The 26,823-nt window shown below is 56.8% G+C and overlaps 1 protein-coding gene across 1 annotated transcript in view; it reads left to right on the top strand.

Annotated features, from left to right (window-relative positions):
* The window catches only part of LOC144719153 (nucleolar protein 4-like), a 141,116-nt gene that overhangs the window by 80,754 nt on the left and 33,539 nt on the right, over positions 1-26,823 (top strand). The window contains exons 6-8 of the mRNA XM_078595026.1: positions 2,403-2,851; positions 22,207-22,434; positions 26,503-26,694. Of these exons, the coding sequence (XP_078451152.1) occupies positions 2,403-2,851; positions 22,207-22,434; positions 26,503-26,694 (869 nt within the window). The remainder of the gene's footprint in view (positions 1-2,402; positions 2,852-22,206; positions 22,435-26,502; positions 26,695-26,823) is intronic.

Below are 26,823 nucleotides of genomic sequence, written 5' to 3' on the forward strand. Positions count from 1 at the left end.
CATTCTTCAGAGCGGAGAGAGGGGGGCAGAGAGAGAAATAGAGAGATTGACTTTACGGTGAGGGATTGCACCTTACACCGCGGCACTTTGAGCAAATTGTGAAATATCTGGAAAGGTTGCAAACGGAGCGTTGTTTTTCTCTTTGGTAGTCGTGAGCTCGCAGTGCCCCCACGGTGCCAGCCGCGACGCCTCCTCCGCTCGTAAAACAATGCAGCAAAGAGGAGCGCGCCCCGAGCCGACGCGACCTCACGCCAGCAAATTCTCGAGCGGACGCGGAGGCAAATATATTTCTCTCGCCTCTGACGATGTGTACGCAGTTCGATCAAGTCTTTCTACCCCCCCCACCCCCCCACCAAATATACGGGAGTAAATAATAGATGGCGGTGGGATAATGTGCGGACTCGTGCGTACAGTGTATATCCACACCGCCCCCCCCGCCCCCCCTTTATGATTTCGCTACGAGCTGCCGAGGCAGGCGATGGGAAAATGAATCAGCAATGCAGAGAGACTCGCATAATCCCACGTGAAATCCTGCAGCAGATTTGCTTTAATGCTAGACGACGATAAGCATTGAATCGCGATCACTTTTTTTGTTTGTTGCCAGCAGACTGATAGTGCGGTCGCTAGATGCTAATGTAAACCGACGGTGCTTTGATGTGAGTGCAGATAAGCATGCTTGATTGGGGGGGGGGGGGGCAACGCGCACACGACTAGAAATTCCAGATGTTTGGCCCTCCTCCTGCTCTCACCTCCGCCAACTTTATCACGGCTCATCAGCCGCTCGCCTTTGCGGCTCCCTTTCACAGCGTCACGACACCATACGATGCGCTCAATGCAATATACGATTTGTATTCATAGAATCATTATAACGTACATCCGCTGCTGAATGAAAGTTTCGCCGCAGTGGGGAGGGGGGGGGGCGGGGGGGTTTGGGGGGTGGGCCTGCGATGGGCCCCGTGGAGGGCCCTCACTGTGGGCCCTCACTTGGCCCCGCGCTGGTATAAGGGAGGGGAGCATCGTGAAGCGGCGCCTCCCGGGCCGCTTCACGATGCTGCGCCAACACTCGAGACGACAGCGGTGGCGGTACCGATACGTGCTACAAGAGCCCCCATTTATCTTTGCAATCGCTCGCTCGCTTCCCTTCCCATCCCTCCTACTCCTCCTCCTCAATTCTTCCCTCCCTTCTTCTGTGACGCCTCCCTCCCTCCCTCGGCATAAACTGCAAGCTCCGGCATCCGGGAGACAGTGTCTCCGTCAGCGGTCACATTCCCTTTGGAGTTTTTCGACAAAGTGAATGCGACGTGACGACTTTGGAACCCACTAATGAGGCAAATTAATTCAGCAATTGTCTGGGGGGAGCGTTGGCAACTCCCCGCTCGCTGCGCCTCACGGGAGCCCTCTTCCTTCTATTCGGATGTATCGGTGAGGAATGTCCTGAGCGCTGACCGCTGCGGTGACCGGTCGCCACCAGCCCGCACGGCCGTGGGGCGCGCGACGAGGCTAGCACGGGCTCGGGAGGCAACGCTCCCCTCCTCCCCCGCACGTGCCTCCCCGGCTGCAACACGAGGACTCGGCGATGCGTCTCAGGATTTTCGAAGTCATTTCGGGACGTCGCCGTGCTCAAGCGAAAAGTTTTGCAACTATCGGGCTAATTGTGACGAACGAACGCAGCCGCCGCCGCTCCCCCGATGGCTCCCCTCTATCGCAACGGGTCGCCGGTTTGTTCAATTTTCACGGCGGCATCTCGGGGGATTCGATCCGACTGCTGCGAGACGACGTTGATGCTGTTATTGAAAATGCCGCGAGCGTTTTTTTTTTTCACGACGGAGATCACGGTGCTGCCGACGAGCTGCTGACAACGATGGCATTGGGCGATGGGGTCTTGTGAGAGACGACGCTGACTCACCGGTGTTGGAATCAATCGGTGCTCGTTCTTGTGCTGAAGTTGACGTGAACCCATCGTCCCTCCTATTTGTGCGACGTCAACTTTGGTCCTCCCATTTGTAGAAACCAACACCTGTCATGGGAAAGTGGAATTTCCATTCACCCAATAGACACCAGTGCTACCCCAAGCCCATTTAATCGAGAAGACAGAACAGTTTCACTTGGCTCGATGCAATTGCTGTTGACGCTGACGGTTTTACGTTTGTCATCGTTGACGCCGTTTACGCGAATTCTATAATGGCGCGGCGCCTCATGTTGTTGTTGTTATCCTTGATGTTGACAGATCTCTCGCTGTCATCGTCATTGGCCAATGGAGGACCGCGGAGCTTTGGCAATTGTCAGCTGCCTTCGGGCTCGTCTCAATCTCTGTCTCTCCAAGGGGGAACCTGAAAACCGTGCGCGTTACGATTTCTCAACGAATATTTTGACCATCGTCATCGTCGTCTTCGTCGTCACAGATCACTCGCTCTCGTCGGACCTCTCCGGGGAGGCGTGCGGGCCCGACGCTCCGCACCCGGCCGCTGCCACCGCCGCCGCCACCAACGGGCGGCCGCACGAGGCCGGCCCCGACTCGGAGCCGGCCCCCCGCGAGGCCGAGGGGACCCTCGCCGCTCTCGCCGAGCCCGGTCTCGACCTCCCGCTCAACCTAAGCGAGCAGCGCAGGGCTCGCTGCGGCGCCGCCGCTCGCCTTCCCCTCCCTCTCGGCCTCCCTCTTCCTCCACCTCCGCCGCCGCCGCTGCCTCCTCTGTCCCAGCTGATCGCCAGGGCGAAGGCCGAGGAGGCCGAGCTGGAGATGGACACGGACGCCGCGTCCGAGACGGAGGCCGCATCGGAGCCGGCGCGGGTCCGGGCCAGGCACGGGGCGACGGTGAAGGCGGAGAGGGACAAGGAGCACGACGTGAGCAGGGTGAGAGTGCACGTTGCCGCCGGTGGGGGGGTCGATGGGGGGCTGGGGTGGAAGCCCATGGGAGTGCAGGTGGGGAGCGTCACCGCGATTAATGTTTGTGCGACATTTTCGTGTTTGTGATGAGACAGTTGTCTTTGCTCTAGTTTCTATTTGCTTCATTGCTGTACAGTTCTTTATTTTATTTGTTTATTTGGTGAGCCAGGTCACCCTTGAAAATGAGACTACCCTGGTCTCTTTAATTCTCCAAATGAACAAACCCGGTGGCTGGGTTCGTAGCGGGCGGCGCGCTAACCGCTACTGATCCCCGCATACACACAGCCACAAAAAGACAAAGATCCCCCGTATAGCCTCAGCAGACTGTAGTGGCAAGTTCTGTGAGTAAGCACCTATAAAGGCCGGCACGGCACACAAGGTGGTGGGTGGCCAACACCACGCCCGGCCGCCTTGATCTCCCCAGTGGCGATGTTTACACATCACACCAGGTACTCATTTGAGGCTGAGTCGACCTAGGGGAGGCCCAGGACCGGTTCAGATAATCATCGCTGGTGTTGGCCGTGAGTGGGAATCGAACTCGGGTGGCCAGGTTCGTCGCGCAGCATAGCGCTAACCGCTACACCACCGCTCCCCACCTACACACAGCCACGCTCACTCACCCAGCCACGCACACCGCACAAAACACACGCACACATTCACATACCCGCACGCACCTCTGAGAACCCCACCTACTCTGCCACAGGAATTATCGGCCGCCCTCTCCTGATTTTTTCCCAGCGTGCGTTTGTTCGCTGCGCACGACGCCACGTCAAACTGACACAGCCCTTGCACCGATGGGCGGGCGGTGAACCCGACCAGGCTTTTGTGTGCTCGTTGCACCGTTGAGTGGGACTTGTCGTCATTTTTGTTTCCTCCTGCCACCGCCGCCCACCCACCCACCCCCCAGGGGAGTTGTGCATTAATGTGCTCCTTACGCAGGCATGTTTCCCTCGAACTCGTTAGGGACACACCAGTACGATTCGGCTGCCTCGTTAAAGCGTGCGTCTGTGTGCGCGTGCGCGCGCGTGCGTCTGTGTGCAAACATCGTCACTGGGGAGGCGAAGTTTGGCGGGCGTGTGGCTGGCCACCCACCCCCTCGTCTACCGCGCCGGCCTTCATAGGTGCTGCTCGCTTACAGCACTTGCCGCAACACGGAGAGCGGAGGCGCGGTGGTTAGCGCACTGCGCCACAAACTCGGCGGCCTGAGTTTGATTACCACTCTCAAGTCAAGTGGAGCAGTCCTGGACCTCCCCTAGGTCGACTCAGCCTCAAATGAGTTAGTGATGCAGTGTGTAAACATCACCATTGGGGAGACAAAAGCGAACGAGGTACTGTCCTGGCCACCCCAACTCCCTCGTGAGTCGTGCTGACCTTAATAGGTGCTCACCAACAGCACTTGCCACTCATCTATTCAAGGCTATATGGATAATCTTTATCTTTGTATTATGCTAAGAGGTGTCTCAAAGATTCTACTCGTGTTGAGGCGGGGCGGTAGCCGGCACGTCAGCGGTGTGCTGCGGTTTGCTCTGCTGAGACGGCGAATGAAGGGAGAGACACGCGGGGTTACCCAGTCAGAGACACGTGGGGTTACCCAGTCAGAGACACGTGGGGTTACCCAGTCAGAGACACGAGGGGTTACCGAGTCAGAGACACGTGGGGTTACCGAGTCAGAGGCACGAGGGGTTACCCAGTCAGAGACACGTGGGGTTACCCAGTCAGAGACACGTGGGGTTACCCAGTCAGAGACACGAGGGGTTACCGAGTCAGAGACACGTGGGGTTACCGAGTCAGAGGCACGAGGGGTTACCCAGTCAGAGACACGTGGGGTTACCCAGTCAGAGACACGAGGGGTTACCGAGTCAGAGACACGTGGGGTTACCGAGTCAGAGACACGTGGGGTTACCCAGTCAGAGACACGAGGGGTTACCCAGTCAGAGACACGTGGGGTTACCCAGTCAGAGACACGAGGGGTTACCGAGTCAGAGACATGTGGGGTTACCCAGTCAGAGACACGAGGGGTTACCGAGTCAGAGACACGTGGGGTTACCCAGTCAGAGACACGAGGGGTTACCCAGTCAGAGACACGAGGGGTTACCCAGTCAGAGACACGAGGGGTTACCCAGTCAGAGACACGAGGGGTTACCCAGTCAGAGACACGAGGGGTTACCCAGTCAGAGACACGAGGGGTTACCGAGTCAGAGGCACGTGGGGTTACCCAGTCAGAGACACGAGGGGTTACCCAGTCAGAGACACGAGGGGTTACCCAGTCAGAGACACGAGGGGTTACCCAGTCATAGACACGAGGGGTTACCCAGTCAGAGACACGAGGGGTTACCGAGTCAGAGACACGTGGGGTTACCCAGTCAGAGACACGAGGGGTTACCGAGTCAGAGGCACGTGGGGTTACCCAGTCAGAGACACGAGGGGTTACCCAGTCAGAGACACGAGGGGTTAGCCAGTCAGAGACACGAGGGGTTACCCAGTCAGAGGCACGCGGTGTTACCGAGTCAGAGACACGAGGGGTTACCCAGTCAGAGACACGAGGGGTTAGCCAATCAGAGACACGAGGGGTTACCGAGTCAGAGACACGTGGGGTTACCGAGTCAGAGACACGTGGGGTTACCGAGTCAGAGACACGTGGGGTTACCCAGTCAGAGACACGAGGGGTTACCGAGTCAGAGACACGTGGGGTTACCGAGTCAGAGACACGAGGGGTTACCGAGTCAGAGACACGTGGGGTTACCGAGTCAGAGACACGAGGGGTTACCCAGTCAGAGACACGAGGGGTTACCGAGTCAGAGACACGTGGGGTTACCCAGTCAGAGGCACGAGGGGTTACCCAGTCAGAGACACGAGGGGTTACCCAGTCAAAGACACGAGGGGTTACCCAGTCAGAGACACGAGGGGTTACCCAGTCAGAGACACGAGGGGTTACCGAGTCAGAGACACGTGGGGTTACCCAGTCAGAGACACGAGGGGTTACCGAGTCAGAGACACGTGGGGTTACCGAGTCAGAGACACGAGGGGTTACCGAGTCAGAGACACGTGGGATTACCGAGTCAGAGACACGTGGGGTTACCGAGTCAGAGACACGTGGGGTTACCCAGTCAGAGACAAAGTGGGGTTACCCAGTCAGAGACACGAGGGGTTACCCAGTCAGAGACAAAGTGGGGTTACCCAGTCAGAGACACGAGGGGTTACCGAGTCAGAGACACGTGGGATTACCGAGTCAGAGACACGTGGGGTTACCGAGTCAGAGACACGTGGGGTTACCCAGTCAGAGACACGTGGGGTTACCCAGTCAGAGACACGAGGGGTTACCGAGTCAGAGACACGTGGGGTTACCGAGTCAGAGACACGTGGGGTTACCCAGTCAGAGACACGAGGGGTTACCCAGTCAGAGACACGAGGGGTTACCCAGTCAGAGACACGTGGGGTTTCCCAGTCAGAGACACGAGGGGTTACCGAGTCAGAGACACGTGGGGTTACCCAGTCAGAGACACGAGGGGTTACCCAGTCAGAGGCACGCGGTGTTACCGAGTCAGAGACACGAGGGGTTACCCAGTCAGAGACACGTGGGGTTTCCCAGTCAGAGACACGAGGGGTTACCGAGTCAGAGACACGTGGGGTTACCGAGTCAGAAACACGTGGGGTTACCCAGTCAGAGACACGAGGGGTTACCCAGTCAGAGACACGTGGGGTTACCCAGTCAGAGACACGTGGGGTTACCGAGTCAGAGACACGTGGGGTTACCCAGTCAGAGACACGTCGGGTTACCCAGTCAGAGACACGAGGGGTTACCGAGTCAGAGACACGAGGGGTTACCCAGTCAGAGGCACGCGGGGTTACCGAGTCAGAGACACGCGGGGTTACCCAGTCAGAGACACGTGGGGTTACCGAGTCAGAGACACGAGGGGTTACCCAGTCAGAGACACGAGGGGTTACCGAGTCAGAGACACGTGGGGTTACCCAGTCAGAGACACGAGGGGTTACCCAGTCAGAGACACGTGGGGTTACCGAGTCAGAGGCACGAGGGGTTACCCAGTCAGAGACACGTGGGGTTACCCAGTCAGAGACACGAGGGGTTACCGAGTCAGAGACACGTGGGGTTACCCAGTCAGATACACGAGGGGTTACCCAGTCAGAGACACGAGGGGTTACCGAGTCAGAGACACGAGGGGTTACCGAGTCAGAGACACGTGGGGTTACCCAGTCAGAGACACGTGGGGTTACCCAGTCAGAGACACGAGGGGTTACCCAGTCAGAGACACGAGGGGTTACCGAGTCAGAGACACGTGGGGTTACCGAGTCAGAGACACGTGGGGTTACCCAGTCAGAGACACGTGGGGTTACCGAGTCAGAGACACGTGGGGTTACCCAGTCAGAGACACGTGGGGTTATCCAGTCAGAAACACGAGGGGTTACCCAGTCAGAGACACGTGGGGTTACCCAGTCAGAGACACGAGGGGTTACCGAGTCAGAGACACGTGGGGTTACCCAGTCAGAGACACGTGGGGTTACCCAGTCAGAGACACGTGGGGTTACCCAGTCAGAGACACGAGGGGTTACCGAGTCAGAGACACGTGGGGTTACCCAGTCAAGAGACACGAGGGGTTACCCAGTCAGAGACACGAGGGGTTACAGAGTCAGAGACACGAGGGGTTACCGAGTCAGAGACACGTGGGGTTATCCAGTCAGAGACACGTGGGGTTACCCAGTCAGAGACACGAGGGGTTACCCAGTCAGAGACACGAGGGGTTACCGAGTCAGAGACACGAGGGGTTACCGAGTCAGAGACACGTGGGGTCACCCAGTCAGAGACACGAGGGGTTACCCAGTCAGAGACACGTGGGGTTACCCAGTCAGAGACACGTGGGGTTACCGAGTCAGAGACACGTGGGGTTACCCAGTCAGAGACACGTGGGGTTACCCAGTCAGAGACACGAGGGGTTACCCAGTCAGAGACACGAGGGGTTACCGAGTCAGAGACACGAGGGGTTACCGAGTCAGAGACACGTGGGGTTACCCAGTCAGAGACACGAGGGGTTACCCAGTCAGAGACACGTGGGGTTACCCAGTCAGAGACACGAGGGGTTACCCAGTCAGAGACACGTAGGGTTACCGAGTCAAAGACACGTGGGGTTACCGAGTCAGAGACACGTGGGGTTACCGAGTCAGAGACACGTGGGGTTACCCAGTCAGAGACACGAGGGGTTACCCAGTCAGAGACACGAGGGGTTACCGAGTCAGAGACACGTGGGGTTACCGAGTCAGAGACACGTGGGGTTACCCAGTCAGAGACACGAGGGGTTACCCAGTCAGAGACACGAGGGGTTACCGAGTCAGAGACACGAGGGGTTACCGAGTCAGAGACACGTGGGGTTACCCAGTCAGAGACACGAGGGGTTACCCAGTCAGAGACACGTAGGGTTACCCAGTCAGAGACACGAGGGGTTACCGAGTCAGAGACACGTGGGGTTACCGAGTCAGAGACACGTGGGGTTACCCAGTCAGAGACACGAGGGGTTACCCAGTCAGAGACACGTGGGGTTACCCAGTCAGAGACACGAGGGGTTACCCAGTCAGAGGCACGCGGGGTTACCGAGTCAGAGACACGCGTGGTTACCGAGTCAGAGGCACGTGGGGTTACCCAGTCAGAGACACATGGGGTTACCCAGTCAGATACACGAGTGGTTACCCAGTCAGAGACACGTGGGGTTACCGAGTCAGAGACACGTGGGGTTACCCAGTCAGAGACACGAGGGGTTACCCAGTCAGAGACACGTGGGGTTACCCAGTCAGAGACACGAGGGGTTACCGAGTCAGAGACACGTGGGGTTACCCAGTCAGAGACACGTGGGTTTACCCAGTCAGAGACACGTGGGGTTACCCAGTCAGAGACACGTGGGGTTACCCAGTCAGAAACACGTGGGGTTACCCAGTCAGAGACACGAGGGGTTACCGAGTCAGAGACACGTGGGGTTACCCAGTCAGAGACACGAGGGGTTACCCAGTCAGAGACACGAGGGGTTACCCAGTCAGAGGCACGAGGGGTTACCCAGTCAGAGACACGAGGGGTTACCCAGTCAGAGGCACGAGGGGTTACCCAGTCAGAGACACGAGGGGTTACCTAGTCAGAGACACGTGGGGTTACCCAGTCAGAGACACGTGGGGTTACCCAGTCAGAGACACGCGGGGTTACCCAGTCAGAGACACGCGGGGTTACCCAGTCAGAGACACGAGGGGTTACCCAGTCAGAGACACGTGGGGTTACCCAGTCAGAGACACGTGGGGTTACCCAGTCAGAGACACGTGGGGTTACCGAGTCAGAGGCACGAGGGGTTACCCAGTCAGAGACACGTCGGGTTACCCAGTCAGAGACACGAGGGGTTACCGAGTCAGAGACACGTGGGGTTACCCAGTCAGAGACACGCGGGGTTACCGAGTCAGAGACACGTGGGGTTACCCAGTCAGAGACACGTGGGGTTACCCAGTCAGAGACACGTGGGGTTACCCAGTCAGAGACACCTGGGGGTGGGGGTGGAGGAGAGGGAGTGGGGGTGGAGGAGAGGGAGTGGGGGTGGAGGTGAGGGAGTGGGGGTGGAGGAGAGGGAGTGGGGGTGGAGGAGAGGGAGTGGGGGTGGAGGAGAGGGAGTGGGGGTGCAGGAGAGGGGGTGCGGATGGAGGAGAGGGGGTGGTGGAGAGGGAGTGGGGGTGGAGGAGAGGGAGTGGGGGTGGAGGAGAGGGAGTGGGGGTGGAGGAGAGGGGGTGCGGATGGAGGAGAGGGGGTGGAGGAGAGGGAGTGGGGGTGGAGGAGAGGGAGTGGGGGTGGAGGAGAGGGAGTGGGGGTGGAGGAGAGGGAGTGGGGGTTGAGGAGAGGGAGTGGGGGTGGAGGAGAGGGGGTGCGGATGGAGGAGAGGGGGTGGAGGAGAGGGAGTGGAGGAGAGGGAGTGGGGGTGGAGGAGAGGGAGTGGGGGTGGAGGAGAGGGAGTGGGGGTTGAGGAGAGGGAGTGGGGGTGGAGGAGAGGGGAGTGGGGGTGGAGGAGAGGGGGTGGGGGTGGAGGAGAGGGGGTGGAGGAGAGGGAGTGGGGGTGGAGGAGAGGGGGTGGAGGAGTGAGGGTGGAGGAGAGGGAGTGGGGTGCAGGAGAGGGAGTGGGGGTGGAAGAGAGGGGGTGGGGGTGGAGGAGAGGGGGTGGAGGAGTGGGGGTGCAGGAGAGGGAGTGGGGGTGGAGGAGAGGGAGTGGGGGTGGAGGAGAGGGAGTGGGGGTGGAGGAGAGGGAGTGGGGGTGGAGGAGAGGGGGTGGGGGTGGAGGAGAGGGGGTGGAGGAGAGGGAGTGGGGGTGCAGGAGAGGGAGTGGGGGTGGAGGAGAGGGGGTGGGGGTGGAGGAGAGGGGGTGGAGGAGAGGGAGTGGGGTGCAGGAGAGGGAGTGGGGGTGGAGGAGAGGGAGTGGGGGTGGAGGAGAGGGGGTGGAGGAGAGGGAGTGGGATGTGTGTTGTGCTTGAGGCCTGCGTTGTTCTTGGTGCCGAATCCCAGCGGGTGCACCTGGGTCGGGTGGTGGGGCGGGCAGGAGGGGAAGATGGAACTGTCCGGCTGCTCGCGCGCGTTGCGTGGCGGCTGCACCCCAGGAGGGAGCGAGCGTCCTGAGCAGCATCGGCGGCGGCGGCGGCGCGTCCTGAAGCGTGCCCTGACGGCGTGGGGCTGCTGCATTGATTTAACGACCTTCGCGCTAATTACAGCCGTGCACGCGCCGTGCGCCTCCTCCCACAAGGCAGTCCCCCTCCCGCCCTTCTCCGCCTGAGCTTCACCCGCTCCTTCACACCCCCCTCTGATCTCGGGGGGGCAGGGTGGCTCAGAGAGTGAGGGAAAGATGGAGGAAGAGGAGGCGTCTGGTTGTGTTGGGGGCGTGGGGGGGCAGCAGAGACTGAGCGGGGAGGCGAATGGGAGGGGAGCTGCAGTTTGAGCGAGTCCTCTGTTGCGGAGCGTATCGTGGGTGGCGGGGGTCACCAGCGAGCAGAGTGCCGGGAGACGGCCCGGCAAGAAGGATCACCACCACCACCAGCACCACGCGTCCTGCGCCCATGCTTGGGCGATTCCTCCCCGTGCATCATCCGCGTCACGGACGTGCCAGCCGGGGGCACTCGAGTCCCTGTAGCCAGACACCCCTCCGCCCTACCCCGTCCTCGAGTCACCTTACAAAGCGGAGTGGGGGGGGGGGAGTTGGGGGGGGGAGTGGGGGGGGGAGTGGGGGGGGGGAGTGGGGGGGCAGCACAACCCGCCGGTCTCCCCCGCGCCAGCGCGACGGCATAACGAACCCATTCAGAGGCTCGCCGGCCTGCCCCGGCCGGGCCCCCCAAACCAACGCCAAACCTCCCCCCACCCCCCTCCCCAAACTACCAGGGGAGCACACAAAACCCTGGTCGGTCTCCGTTCGTCCGAGCCGTCACCGTCGTCGTCTGTGTGCCGCGTGGAGGCCCGCGTGCGCGCCGCACGTGCCGGTGTTTTTGCGCGGCGGGCGCGGCGCGGTGGCGGTCTCCTCCGCGATTTTAACGAAGCTCCCTCGGCCGTGCCGTTTAATTGCCGCGCGATTTCGGTGGACGCGCAGACGGGGGGGGTGGGTTGGGGGGGCTGGAAATTAGCTGCCGCCTTCTGCCTCGCCCGCCCGCCGCTCGCTGTCAGGTGGCGGACACGCGCCGCCGTGCGCGCCGCGTAATTTCCAGCTCGTCTCATTAGCGGCTGCGGCGGCGGCATTGCCCCACCCCTCCCCACCACCTTCCACCCTCCCACTCTTCCCCTTTAACCGTGAGCACCAGGAGCCGCTCGTGACGCTGGCCAGCCGGCGGCTCCCTGCGAGCTGCCCCATGGCACTCGTCTCATTCTTCCACGGCCGCGTTGCGAGCGTGCACGGGGGGGACGCTGGGGAGGAACGCGTCTGATGTGCGCCTCTGTGCGCGCTTATCTAGGCGCACGCACCGAGAGCGTTACGAGCCCAGCGACACGACTTCCATTCTTGGCCACGGCCACCGTAAGTGGCGAGTGATATCCGACCCGATCCTGGGTCTCTCCTAGGTTGACTCAGCCTTCAATCAATACCTGTTGCGGGGAGTGGAGACGGCACTGGGACACGCCGCCGCCTCATGCGCCGTGCCGTCCTTAATAGGTGCTCGCTAACAGCACTTGCCCCAGCATTCTGTGTCGGCGAGATGGGGGGGATTGTTGTATGTATGTGTATACTCTATGTAAAATAAATAACTTAAAGTTCTTCATTCCACTGCTGGATGAAAGCCTCCCACACAGTGCCGGTGATGGGGGTCGTTTGTCCATACTTCACCGTGCTGGTCAGAAACATGTGAAAACCAAAAAAACTTTGAATTTGGGCCATGGCAATTATGGCCCAGAGGTTGATCGGCATGTCTGATGGGGGGGCAGGGTTAGCCTAGAATTCTACATAGATCGAAGTCCGCCGAGTGTGACTCTATAGCCATTAGAAAACGGGCAAAGCCCACTGTCAGTTACCACATATAAATCTACATAAACAGATGGGGAATGTAAAATGGAAATCTGTAAAAGTTAATGTGGCAAAAAATCACATCATCATGGAAAATATTAAATTGCAATGCATTGTCTCAAGGATACGAGCTGTTTATGCCTTGGGCATTTATATATATATTTTCTTTCTGCTTCTTCTAGCCTCGTGTAGGATCATCTACAAACTGTTGAAAAAGCAATTAGCAACCACGTCGAGATTGGTCAAGTTTTTTTTTGGTGGGGGCGGGGGGGGGGAATCTCTTGCGAACGTTCCGGCGATGTTTTTGAGCCCCGCACACCATCGCACCCTCAAGCTGCACGTTCCCCCTCTAGGCAATTATCGGCTGCAGGATCCTCGCTCGCTCGCTCACTGGCTCATCCTCGCTCGCTCATCCTTGCTCGCTCATTCTCGCTCGCTCATTCTCGCTGGCTCATCCTTGCTCGCTCATCCTCGCTCGCTCATCCTCGCGTGATCGCCCGCTTATTAATGACGGGGCCTCGCCAAGCGCCGGAGCTGTTGGGGGTTTATAAAGTAGAACAATAATAACAAGAATAATAATAAATGAAGCCCTGGGAACACAGGGAACTGCGGAGGCTTTGAAATTGGATGTTCCCGAATCCATTTCTCATTTCCTGTGTTTTGGACAAAGGTTTTGTTACATCAAAGATTCGACGTGTATTTCGTTATGCGAGGAGAGGCGGTTGGCTCGGTGGATTCCTCACCGCGCTATGATTCCCCGGCCGTGGCTAACAACAGTGGTGAGCAATATCTCCCAACGGGGTCCCAGGGTCCAACCGCGACGGCCGCACTGACCGGCATGGTGAAGTATGGTCAAACAACGATTGCCTTGATAGTACACGATATTGACGAAGGGATGCGAGTTATTATCATTATTGAAATGTATTTACCGATAGCTGTTATTGCAGTATGCTCGTAATTATACTAATCAAAAAGGGAGAGCATGCCCAAGCTCTTGAGAGGCTGCAGTGATCGGGTGGAATTATAATTGTGCCCGATGACCTCCACTGCTTACCGGGTTCGACAAATCTGCACGGATCAGACGAGGCGTCATTACAACAACACCCGGCCGTGGGCCATTCCGGCAGGCGTCCCGCGCCGCTGCGATGTTCCTGCTCCGTGGAGAATAAGTCGGAGGCACCTCTGACGTCAAACGCGTAATCTCCTTAACGCGCCGGGCTAAGTTGCACTCCGCGTGAACCACATGGCTTCATAAACCACCGTGAGCCGACTGACCAACGGTCACTCGTTTGAAAGATCTCTGAAATAGACTTCTCTTTTTGAGCCTCATCTTTACATTTTCATATTAACAAGAATAATAATAATAATTCTAAGCCCTTTTGCCAGTCTACTGCTGGATGAAGGCCTCACAATGCCGCGTCGGTTGTGGGCGTTTGACCATACTTCACCGTGCTGGTCAGTGCAGTATGGTGAAGGGGGGGCCCCCAAAACTAGTTCAGAAATCACACGCCACCGATGTTGGCCATGGCTGGGAATCAAAATCGTTGGGTTCATGGCGCAGCGCGTGGTCCACTGCCGTGACATCATCACCGCTCCACCCCACGTGTTTGCCCCATACGGACATAAACCGTCGCGGATTAGGGGCACGCTTGCTGTTTGTCGTCCAACTGCGCACGTGCAGGTTCCACATGTTGGACTCCCCAGGTGGAGACGGATGCTTTCGATGGATTCTGAGAGATGGTGATGGCTTGGGGAGGAAGCCTCCATGCAGCAGTTGATAGATCACGGCTGATGGAGACTTTACCAGATATATTCTGCCCATGTTTGGTCCGCTGTCGGGGGCTGTTTCATGCCGCGTAATTGTTTGTTACTCAAACTCAAATGATTTGCTGCCTTTGTCTTTTTTTGGCATTGACATGCGTGGAAAGTATTTTAATGACATGCGTATTATTTCTTGATATTTAGCATAATTATATCAATTACTGTACTGTGAACATGTAATTGTAAGAGCTGTTTAATATCGCAAGGTTTTTCTTACAACTGAGATTTCCTACCTGAAACACTTCTAATGCAACCAAGATGACAGAAGAGTAAGGCAGACTCCAGGTAGCTCTCTTCACCAAGACTGCCACCTTCCTGAAGGCAAAATAAAACATAAAAAAACCGTACCTTCGTAAAAAAACGCGCAATTCCCACGCCTCTACATTATTCCACACACTTTATCCGCCGAGCACCGCGACAAGGAAAGATCATCACAGGTCGCCTGCAGAGAAATCTTTGACTCTCCGGACACAGCGATGGGGTTAGCATCGCTTTCCTCAAACATTGAGCGCCTGGCGTCAATGGGACATCGTTGCCGCCCTCCCTCTCGGCTCAACGTTTGAGAAACCCGTCCGGGCGGGCGGGCGGGCGTGCGTGACGCCGGCCCCCGGCGCGCGTGGGAGGACAGTGCTGCCGCGCCGCTCGCTGCTTTCCGTATCCCGCAGCCAGCAGTCAGGACCAAGGGCACACGGGCGTTCATCGTCAGGCTTGACCTTCGCCGGCGCAGGTGAAGCGGCGTGAATTTTGGGATGAGTTTTAGTCGCCGTGTGCATCGCTGCCCGTTTCGCTCGCACCCTCGGAGGGGAGGAGGAGGAGGTGGCGGCGGCCGTCGCTGTGCGGCGAACGTGTCGCGGCTTGCTCCCTGCGCCTCGTGATCCCGTCACGAATCGGGGGTCACGATTTCAAGATTTTTATTTTTTCCGGACTCATTTGTAGATTTTCTGCTCTTTTCTGTTTCGTTTGTACAGTTGTGTTTGCTCCGTCAGCCTACAAATATAGTTGGTATGTAATTTGCATAAATAATAGTCTTTCTCATCCACATCACCACGTACTGGGTTGAGTGGTTTGTGCAGTGGTTAGCGCACTGCGTTGTGAACCCGGCGACCTGAATCCGATTCCTGGCCATGGCCAATACCAGTGGCGAGCGATACCTATCCATCATTACAAAGCGACTATGCAGTCAGTTTTTTAACAATCACATTTAGGACCTTCACTCGGTATTTCTGCTCAGCACCTTTGTTATGCCAGGTCTGCGGATGATTGATTGATGCTGCAGGCCCTGTTTTGCAGCGCCAGTCCCCGTAATCCAATGAATTTTAATTATCGCAGTGTCTCCCCTATAATGTTTTTGTCAAAGGTGTTAATTCTGGACTTTTGAACAGCCCATCTCACCCATCAAAGATGCCCCAGAGATTGCAGCAAATGCTCCACTGGAACAAAATAAGGCCTTTTGATGTACGTGAAAGGCAAAAAAATGACAATTTGAGCGACGTAATTTTTTTAAATAATGTATATATATCAAGTCAGTGTTACATGTCTCTGTGCCCAAACCAGCATTAGAGTGGCACATATTTCTACTTTCAGCCCTGAACCGATGGTGCAAATTCCAAAATTTTCAGTGCCAGGACCAGTCTCTCCATAGGACAATGAACGTTGACCAGGATTCAAATGAATACGTGAATATAATTTTCCAAATACTCCCTGAGCTTTAAAAATTCCGTGCAGAAAACATATTGCGTAAGGATCTCTTAAAACGTCTGGCGCTCGAATAAAAATAAGAATTTCAACTTTGCTCTGCACGGGGTGGCACAGAACGTTGGCTGCAGGCCAAAGGCTGCAACGCCTCGAACTGCCAAGGGTTTAAAAACACAAATACCGAGAGAGAGATCGCCTCGCGGCAAAACGACAAGGCCAATCCAAATGTCTGCCAGCAAGCGGAAACGAGTGGATAATTTTTTACATCAAACTCTGGATGCTGCCGTGGCTAAATTGACAGTATCCTGAAATGTCGCTAACCAACATATATTTAATGCTCACTTATTATTTATGTTGTTATATATATATGCGTGAGATAAAGCATGCCAGTTTTGGTGGAACACTGTACAATCCTCTGGACAGTTCAGTCGTCACTTTTTTGTTTGAAATGCTCTCTCGATCTGCCTTCCTTTCAACAGATGCCCCTCTTCGTGGCCAATGCCATTGCGTGGATTATCACGGTTTTTTTGTTGTGTTTTCTTTCTTTCCAGGACACCCACCTCGATTGTCTAAACATTTCCTCCATTAGCATTAACCGGGCTCAGCAGGCACTTGTCCCGACGCAGCCACCGCGGTTCATTGTTCATAAACCCCTGGGGCCCAGCGGGTGGAGGATGTAGGAGAAGGCCCTGGGACGACCGTGGGCGGTGGTGGAGAGCTGGGGGTAGGGGCGGTGGGAAGCATTGGGGCCGGGGGTTTTGAATCCCAAGTGGGAATCTCTGATGAGGTCCCCAACCACTTGCAAACACTTTTCCCTGCAGCTGTAAACACACACACACACACGCGCGTGTGTGCGATATTGTATATATATTTTTATATATAGTGTTTGAGCGACCATAGCCCCACGCGCTAGCGGCTCGTCCGTGGCTGCGAGGTTTTTTTTTTTGCGGCTTTGTGAACTCCCGCTACGGAGTGGGGATATCCAGTGAACTCCGTTTCGGGTTTTCCACCTAAGATATCCGCGTGGCCTCCCAGCAGAACAGGTCTGGTGATATCCCGGCAGTAGTAGTGGCGGCAGCGGCAGCAGCCACTCGTGCATTCAGCATCGCCTCCTATTTCCCGATGTACTAATTCATTAATCCACCCGCTCATTCGTGTCAGTCAGCTGTAATTACAAAATCCGAGCCAGAGTTCACTGCCGACCTTAGCTGGAGTTGTGTCCCTGTGGTGCCGGGCCCCGTGGTTTGTAATGCGCATAACAAATACGGCAGTGCGCCGTTTAACCAAGAAAGGTCCTTGAAGTTGTTAGAATGTTTAAAATGGGGTCCTGGCAAGAAGACGACCAGTTGCACGTGGATTCTACAAATGAAAAGAAACGAATACTTTTATATATTTATTACTGCCCGTTGTTAATCCGCTAATGGATGAAGGCCTACCCGTGACACGTTGGTCACAGGGGTTGTTTGACCATACTTCACGCTGGGCAGGAGCGGGTTAGTGACCGGGGCTGCACCGGGCTCGGTTCAGATGTCACTCGCCACTGGTGATGCAGTGCGTTAACCAATGCGCCACCACTCCACCCCTATACCATCGTAATTTTACTTCATTTCTCAAGGTGAGACCTCAAAAAGGTGATTCTCTTGCTAGGGTGCCGGGGTCAACAGGAGACTGGACCCACAGCGCGATTGCAGAGCTAAAGTAGAGAGCTGGGACAGATGAATTCCGAAGGTCTCCCAGCTCAACAATCTTGAACAAACTTAAATTTTTTTCAATTGTCTTTTTTTTCTGCTGCTGCTGCTGCTGTACACATACTGAGTGTGCGTGCGTGGATTAAAGCGTGTGCAGCCGTGGAGATGAGGCCGGCTTGGCTGAGCTTTAATCAAATTAACACGAAGCCTGCCACCGCCGCCGCTGCTGCTGCTGTTGCCGGCTTGGCGTGCTGAGGTGTGGCCGTAATTCGGTTCGGGCTGGCGGGGGGTGGGGGTCACTGACACAGTCAGCGCCTCGCCTCGGCTTTTAATCATCGGCTTCTCAGGCGAGCGTCGCGGGGGGGGTGGCGTAGGGTGGGGTGGGGTGCGGTGGAGGCAGCGTAAATGGGGCCGGGTGGATGGGGAGGCACGGGTTAGGGATGGGGTGCGGAGGGATGGGGAGGCACAGGGAAGGACGGGGGGGAGGCATGGGGAGTGTGGGTGTTAGGATGGACGAGGGGGTGGGTGATGTGGCACTGAGCCGGGCTGGGTGGTGGGGAAGAGAGAACATGAGAGAGACACAGAGAGAGAGGGAGGAGTGTGTGTACCGTGCATGTTTGAGTCTGCCAAGGGCAGGTTTTTTTTGGCAACGGTACAATGCTCCGGGCAGGAATATACGGAGCTGACGTGCCCACGTTTACAGCCCACCATTGGATGCAGACCTTCCCACGGAGTGCCGGTAATGGAGGTTGTTTGAGACCATACTTCACCACGCCGGTCAGCGCAAGTTGGGGAGGAGGGTTGGGGCTAGTAGCGGTTCAGATACAACGCGTCATTGATACCAGCCGTGGCTGAGAATTGAACTCCGGTGGCCGGGCTCACAGCCCCACCACTCTCCCACTGTGCCGCGTCTGAAGTCGACCATGTGCATTGAGAGCGCTGCTCGCGGCAGCAATTTGCTTTTGAGCGTGCGGGGCATTCGAGGGACATACCCATCATTGCCCTTCAGTAGCTAATAAGCAACGATTCTCGCACGGCGCGTGAGGAGGTGCCAATGACGTTGGGGGCACTCAATTATGGGAAGACTGCGGTGGGGCGCCCCCCCCCCCAGGTTGACGGCAGCCAATTGTACGTGACGCTCGCCACGGAGATGGAGCCAGGGCTCCGTGCCTCCACGAGGTGCCCTCTCTCCGCTGCCTGGCCCCACATCAACACAATCGCCTGGGCAATGGCCAAAGCCCATTGTTCCATCCCTGTACAAGCACCGACTCCCACAGTGACACGCTCACCCACACACGCCCGAGTCTTGATTAGCCGCACACGTTCAGCTCCACGTTTCTCTTACGCTGGCTGCTGCGATTTTTTCGGAAGCTCAAGTGAGGTTCACAGCAAATCCAATAGTGTGGCGCGTGAATTATAAACTGGCGGTGACGAACAATTGCTGAGAAATGTGCATCGTCTTACAGAATGAACTGCTGCATAGAGTTATGTGTCGCGGGCTACGCTGGTGAGTCCTCAGGAAAGGACAACCCCAGCCCGGAATTCCTGAGCGTCTTCAAATGTGAGGATGCAAATTATCCTCATTCACGGTTGACGATGCGTCTTGCTCTTGCGCCGCATCGGGCAGTTCACAGGAAGCTGTAGGACGCGTGGCTTTAGGGGACCTCATTCAAATCCTATAATCAATGCAGCTGGCTGCTGCTGGTCATTGCTTTCCAGGAGTCACATGCTCAGGAATCCTATGACGTGACATTAACATTGCAGTAAGATTTTCACTTCATTTAGCTAATTTGCAGCTGTGAGATTACAAAATATCGAGTTGACCGCTACGCGACGAACGACTTTCTCTAGCAGAGCATGGGAGAAAGTGTAGCGTGTAAATAAAGAAAAATCACCGAACGTGATCTCAGAACGTGATCTGTAATATTTCCTTCTGCGGGCCGCTCTCTTGTCACGCGGGGTTGCACTGCTCTGCGAGAGTTCTGAACGGACACTTCATGACACATCGCGAAAAAGACAGAAAACAACACCACAGTGTGGAAACACGCTTCCGCATGCAACAAGCATGCCGGTGTTCTAGGGCCTTAAGATTCTGCGCACAGCAGCAGAGGCACGAGCCGTTCCACAAACCCACGCGTCCGCCGCCGCCGCAGCACGCGGCCGGTGAGAGGAATCCGCGATTGGCCGGCTGCGCTGTCACGTTCCCAGCCAAGTAAGGCGCTTTGATTTCCTGCTCCTCCTGTCCGCCGTGGTATTTGGCGGCCCGGTTTTGCGAACGCGGTGGGGGGGGCGGTGCGGTGGGGTGGATGTGATATCGCGCCACGCCGGCGCCTCTGACCCATTTATCGGTCACGTGGCAGCACCGGGCGACTGTGACAAAGCCCCTCCGCGGAATCGCTCGCGCGCCCCGCCTGACTGAGAGGGATGGGGGTGCCGCCGCGGTCGATGAGGCCGCGGCGACGCGTCCACGGGAATTGCGCGATTGATTCGGGCGAACGGGACCTCCGGTTTCACTTCCCGGCCACAAGGCGCGACGAGCCGAATTTATTCGTGGATGGATTTCGGGAGAGCCGCGCGTGCCGGATGAAGGTCTCCCCGGTGCCGTGGCAGCTATGGGGATTGCTTGACTGTACTTCATCATGCTGGTCAGCACTGGGATGGTGAAACGGGGCCCACAACTGGTTTGGATCACCCACCAGTGATGTTGGCCGTGGTCGGGAATGAAAATTCAGGTCGCCGGTTTTATAGCCCCGTGTGAGAAAGCACTGCTCCGCGCAATTTTACTTTTCAAGCGAGAGGCATGAAATGATGCACTGGCTGGAATTGAAATGGACACACGAATCAAATGTTGCGGATGATAATTTTTATTTTAACTTGCACACTTTTCCGTCTCGTGCAGTTGGTTCTCGCACCCCTGCAGCCACTTAGAGACATCGCTGTAGTACATTCATCACAACAATGGCGGCCACGTTTAAATCGTTACCCACAATTTGTGACAATTAAAAAGGTCGGGGTTAAGTAATCCTGCCGAGAAGCACTTCTCGAGAGTCCGTTGAAATTTCCGATGAAATTGGCGAACTGCACGCGTGGTCAGCGCCCCTGGCGGAGTCGTCGGTCCTCGACGCGAGCGGTTATCTCGGCACCGCCCCTCGGCCCTCGCTCGCCAAGCAGCCGCTGGGGATTTGTGGCAGTGGCGAGCGACGTCCAAAGGGATCGTTGCCGGGCCAACCTTTCACCACCCCGCGCTGCTGACCCCAGGGTGGTGAAGTACGGCAAGGGGCCATCCATTTAGTACGTACGCATGGAGGAGGGGTTAACTCAAATTCGTACGCTTGCATATGGGGGGGTCTACTGACTATGTACGTAAGCATAGGTGGTGGACTATCTGTTTGCTTAAACACGCTAATATTATTAATCCCTGATTGTTTCTGCGTGGATTAAATATCGGCCGTTCCATAGGATTCGGGGGGGGGGGGGGGTGTGCGTCAGGCGTACGTACACAGGGGGGGGGCGGTGTAAAAAGTCTGCGTGCGTATGGGGGGGGGGGGGGTCAATTTGACAGATATTTTTCGTACTACTAAATGACTAAATGGATCCCCGTAACAGGCACGGGGAGGAGGGATACATTGCAAGCGGTGGATTGACAAACGGTTGCAAGTAATGTTTAATATTCTCATGAATGCACGTGAACGTTGTCCGCTAATCACGACGTCGGCGTGTGAGGCAGTGTGGGCCGGGGAGCAAACGGAGCCCCTCTGTTCCCAGCCACGTCGAGCGACCGCGCGTGGCGTGTGGACACGCGACGCGCCCCTATCGCCGTTTTGATTTTATTTCGCGAGGGCCCCAACAGCCTCCTCCCTGTGCAGGTCGCAGTCGGGACACGATTTCACTTCTCCGTAAAATGGGTCAATAAGTATCTTTTTAGCCTCCAGGCTCCCAGTTCCCTATCGGTCCGGCAAATGATTTCTACCGTATCACCTGTTTGCTGCTCAGCCGAGTGCGGTGGAATTAAACTGAAGATAATGTCGTCGTTGTTGTCGTCCTGAACTTCGTCGTTAATCGCGGGACGCTTTTCTTGTGAGGCCACCGCGGCAGTCTACCACGGGGGTGACTGTGCGCACGCGTTTCCCCCTTCTTGTGGGGAACGGAGGTGCAGCGATTAGCGCTACGCTGCGCTGCCACCACCAGTGACGATTATCTGAACCGGTCTTGGGCTTCCCCTAGGTCGACTCAGCCTCAAATTTGTACTTTGTGCGGTGTGTAAATATCGCCACTTGGGGACACGTGCCAGCCTTCGTAGGTGCTCGCTAACGGCGCTTGCTCCATACACTCTGTTAAAGGCTGGAATATCTTTGTCTTTGCCCCCCCCATCACCGGCGTTTCCCGACTTGGCCCCCCAGTAGCGTAGCAGCCCTGCCTGCGACGACCCAGCGCAGGGTCGAGGACAGGAGGACCTCAAGGCCGGATCCTTGCACCGCCGGGACCTTGGGCGAAGTTCCACGGCTTGGAGAGGCCTTCATCCCATAGTGCATCGATCGTGACTGACGATGATGATTGACGATGATGATGATTGATGATGATGACGTTCCGCCCCCATGCCCTCGTTCCTCAGTCCCCGCACAGGGGCATGGTGGCGGCCGCGGCTGCCGTGGCGGTGGTGGCGGCCGGATACGAGCTGCGGCGTCGGGAGGCGGTGGCCGCGGTGGCCGTGGTGGCGGCGGTGGCGGACGACGCGTCGCCCGTGCGCGGTGGGGACGACGACGACGACGAGCACGACGAGGACGCGGAGCGGATGGGGGACGTCGAGGGCGCCGACCCCGAGAGGCTCAAGGCCTTCAACGTGAGTCTCCTGCCCGCTCGCTGGCCCGCTCGCTGGCCCGCTCCCTGGCCCGCTCGCTGGCCCGCTCGCCCGCCCGCTCGTGCCCCCCACCCACCCCGACCCTCCCCTTCCCCGCTGAGTTCCCCCAACGGGGTGACCGTCACGGCGCGATTAGGCAGGGCTAAAGAGGACAATCCTGAAACTGAACAGGAGCAGGGTGTCGTCGGCACGGATGTCTGGGGGATGGAAGTTCCAGACTATGGGGGCAGGGGGGGGACACCGGAGGAGGATGAACGTTACCTCCCACTTGTGCCGCCGACGTCCCTTGATGTGCCACGCATTCCTAGCCCAGCGTCACTGCAATCCTACCTCCTCGAACCTCTTTATCGTCAAACTCTAATGATGTGTGAGCTCACTGAACACGACGCCACCCCCATCCCCTTCCTTTCCAATCCTCGTTCTTTGATTTCAGATGCCTTCCTTTCCCCCGTGCTGTTTATTCCATCGCTCGCCTTGACAAAAAAAAAATTAACGTCGCAAGAAGAATGAAGCCACGACGATCGTGAATTCCCAGCAGCCCCTAGCGGCTGTGGCACGGCGCATACGGACGCTCGCCTGTCGCGCGCCACGTTCCGTGCCGTCAGGACGGACACGCTAACGTCCCGCGTAGGCGCGTGCGTGTCGCGCGCCGTCTCCGCAGGACGCTTTCACAAACACTTTAGCACAAAACGGCGAGCGGAAATTTTCACTTCCCCCTCTCTCGGAGCGAGCTCCGAACGGTAGCGGCGGCGGCGGCGATTCGCGGCGCGGGCGACAGCATCGGCTGCAGCCCCCGGGAGCCGCGCGGCGGAAATTAGAAAGGAGCTGCGTCGTCGCGGGATGGGTGGCGAGAGAAAGAGGGGGGGGGAGAGATGGGGCTGGAGGGGTAGGGGAGCGGGTGGCTGGGCCGGGGGCGGCCGGGGAGGGTGGTGCTGCTGCGGACGAGCGAGGAGACGACAGCGTGGGGATTGAGGGGGAGAGGAGATGGAGGGGCGGGGGTGGAGGGGGTGGAGGGGGTGAGGTGGCAAGGAGGGGCGGGGAGGAGGAGGTGGTGGTGGTTTTAGAGGCACAAAGGAAAAATGTTTTTTTTTACAGCAGCCGTCTATCACCCTTATCAGTGAGGAAGGCTGGCAAATTATTGGGATGGAAATGAGCCGTGTGGCCTGGCCTCCGCCGCCGTGCCATCGCTCCGCGCGCATCGAATGTGGCTTAATTGTGTGGCTGCTCCGCACGCATCAGGGGAGCCGTGCGGTAATCTGCTCCTCGCTCGCTCGCTCCCCTCTTCCACTGCCACCGCCTCCGCTCTCTCCTCTCGTTAAACGGGGAGCTTAATTTAAATAAAGTGTTATCTGCAGCTACCTGTGGTCTTTTCTTAGCCTTGGCCGCACGCCACACCGGACGCGACCCGGGATAATTATTTATTTTCAACGTTATTTATTATTTATTTTACGCTTTTTTTTTCTCACAATTAATTTAGCTTTGGGAATGTTTCATTTCGTTCCGTGATTAGAGCCACACTTTTAGTGCCATTAATTTCTTTGTGAAGCGGCGTTGATTTCCTTGTGCAGCTTCATTAACGCATTCAATTCGTCGTCGTTTCACCGGCCGAGAGCGCAGAGAGATTTATTACCCCGCGTGAAAGCGAGGGACCTTGGCTTGCTGTGGTTAAACGGGGGAAGTTGCACGCGCTTTAAAAGTCACGCGTTCACAGTTTCATTCCACATACCCTAGCGAATTAAAGATTATGGAGCCACGTAAGGAAATGTCTTCACGGTAGCGGATCAATGCAGAGTCACTCAGTGCTGCCCGTGGATTCACACACTCGGATGGGGGCCTCCTCGGTCACCGCATCGCGCGGCGCTTTCAGGTGCACTTCTGTGGCCGTCTGGAACGCTCTTCCTTCCGATATTAAATCACCTACATTGAAACGTTATTTCTTTACAACTGCTTTTTGTGTATCGTTTGTTGTCCTTCCCCAGCATCTCCGATTAGCACTGTTGGCTACGTACGGTGCGAAAAAACTTTTACATACCATACAAACAGTCATCATCTCTCACAGTCTCGCCATGCAAGGATCTGTCTCACGACTCCAGCTTCTGCACGCAAGACACTTTCATTGCTCCATCTCCACAGTGGACGTTCTATTGTTATTGTTTTCGTTATTATTCCGTGGCGCGTTCCCTCCTCTGGCGGAGTCTCCGTTGCTATTCTCGCGATCTTCGGCCATCGTCTCTTCCAGCGCCGTGCCCAGCCCCAAGCCCACGTAACGTTCTTGGCAGTCGCTACGATGTCTCCAACTTGCGTACTTGACAATGCTGGAGGCTAATTAATGCCGTGCGTCCGTGCGCGTGTGCGTAGCAGCGTCCCCTCACCGCTGTTTAGTCACGGCTTTGTTTAGCACCCAGTGCCAGGAAAATGTAAATAGGTTGTTATTGTTCGGGGAAAAATGGAAGGAACCGGAAAGAGATGAAGACCTCGCAGAGACCGTCTTGACGACGACACGAAGAGATCGGTGCCAGAAACACGTGGCCACTGCTTGAGCATATTGCCACAAGGTGGAGAGAAGAGTGGAAACAACAAATGGCGACATGTGCAGTGGACACCTTACGAGCTATCCGCCCCATGGATCGTGACGATGACGTTGATGTTTAGCCGCCGCTCCGGTGTTGGTGCCGTCCGCCCCGGCACTCGCTGAGCGGCAGTCGGCCCGTCTCGCTCGGCCGCCTTCAGTCGTTTCCTCAAACATCGTCTGGCTTCTCCCGCAGCGGTACATCTCTAAACTTCCCGCGAGGGTGCGGGGGGGGTCTAGATATTTCAAGCTTAATAGAGGTTTACATTTTTGTGGGGTTAGTTCGCGTAAATATATAAATGTGTCGTTAAAACCCGCCACCACCCGACACAGCCAACTAGTAAGAGTTGTCACGTAAACAGAACGTGGCCAATTCGTCACGAGTACAGCACTAACCGGTGTGTTGGAGAGCCAAGCCACAACATTTACAATCTGAGTAAGACGTTTTGCCAGAAATTACAACTAGCTTCATCAGGCGACAGCCACATTTGTGGAGAAGTCCGCCTGTTTCGTTCCTTATATAGAGGCGTAGATGTGGTGACAACGCTTCTGCGCTCTTGCGCAAAGTGGGGCGGGGGGGATTAATGAGTCAACGTACAAAAAAAACCTCTTATGGATGATATTGGTCGCGAAAGCCTACGTGTTAAACTATTTCAAGCTCGTTCAATCGGGCCCAATATTAATAGCAAAAATAAAACATTAATTGTATCTCCTCTGGTAAATATCAATAAAATACCAATTCTTGGGGGTCTCCAGGGGGGAGATGGCCCCCCACGTCCCCCCCACCCCGATCCGCCATGGCTCTGCCGGAAGCCCGCACCGAGCAACCCTGTCTGCCGCGTGCCTGCCGGTCCTCGTATCTGCACGCGCGATGCTTAATTGGGGTACGGGCCAATTAACGTAATTAGCACGAGATGTCGGGCTGGGAGCCGCGACGGCGGGCGTGCGGGAGGGCGCGTGGGAGGAGGCGCCGTCGCCGCGCCCAGCCACGATGCACCTCGTCGAAGGCGCACCACTCTGTGCCGCCCGCAAAGATCAGCAAAACAAATCGTCCTCGTCGGGCCACGGTCAATCCACCACTGGATGAAGGCCTCCCCTGCTTTGCCTTCATCTCTCACGGTCCCGCGATGTCAAAAAAATCCGAGCGGCCTGTGTTGGAGCTGATTCCATCTCCGCAGTGGATGTGCCCTTGGGCGCGTTCCCTCCTTTAGCTGTCAAATCATAATGACAATGATCGTCTTTAGCCAGGGGAGCATCCGAGTCTCAAGACTCTTTTTGAGGAGGGTCCCGCTATATTGTGGGCGCTGCAGTGGCTAGGAGATGTTAACTACCTCGCCTGGTATGCAGGACGTCGTGTGTTCGATCCCGACCCTGCTGCTGTATATTTGGAGTTTGCGTGTCTCTCTCTCTCCCTGTGGTTGCGTGGATTTTCCTGGCGTGAGGCTAAGCGTTGGGGGTTGCTCTGCGTGTGACCACCACAGATGTTCGTCCGTCTCTTTGTGGACGAGAACCTGGACCGCATGGTGCCCATCTCCAAGCAGCCCAAGGAGAAGGTGCAGGCCATCCTCGAGTCGTGCCACCGCCAGTTCCCCGAGTTCCAGGAGCGAGCCCGCAAGCGCATCCGCACCTACCTCAAGTCGTGCCGCCGCCTACGCAAGAACGGCCTCGAGCTGGTGAGCGCACCCACTCGCAATTCCTCCGCCCCCCTCTCCGCCCGCCCGCCCGCCCGCCCATTTACTTTCCCTTTGCAGCGAGTGCCCGCTGGTGGTTCAACGTACCCCTGTCATTGACATCGGTGCGTA

This window comes from Lampetra planeri, chromosome 5 (assembly GCF_965212315.1).
Source record: "Lampetra planeri chromosome 5, kcLamPlan1.2.h2, whole genome shotgun sequence".
Lineage (NCBI taxonomy): Eukaryota > Metazoa > Chordata > Hyperoartia > Petromyzontiformes > Petromyzontidae > Lampetra > Lampetra planeri.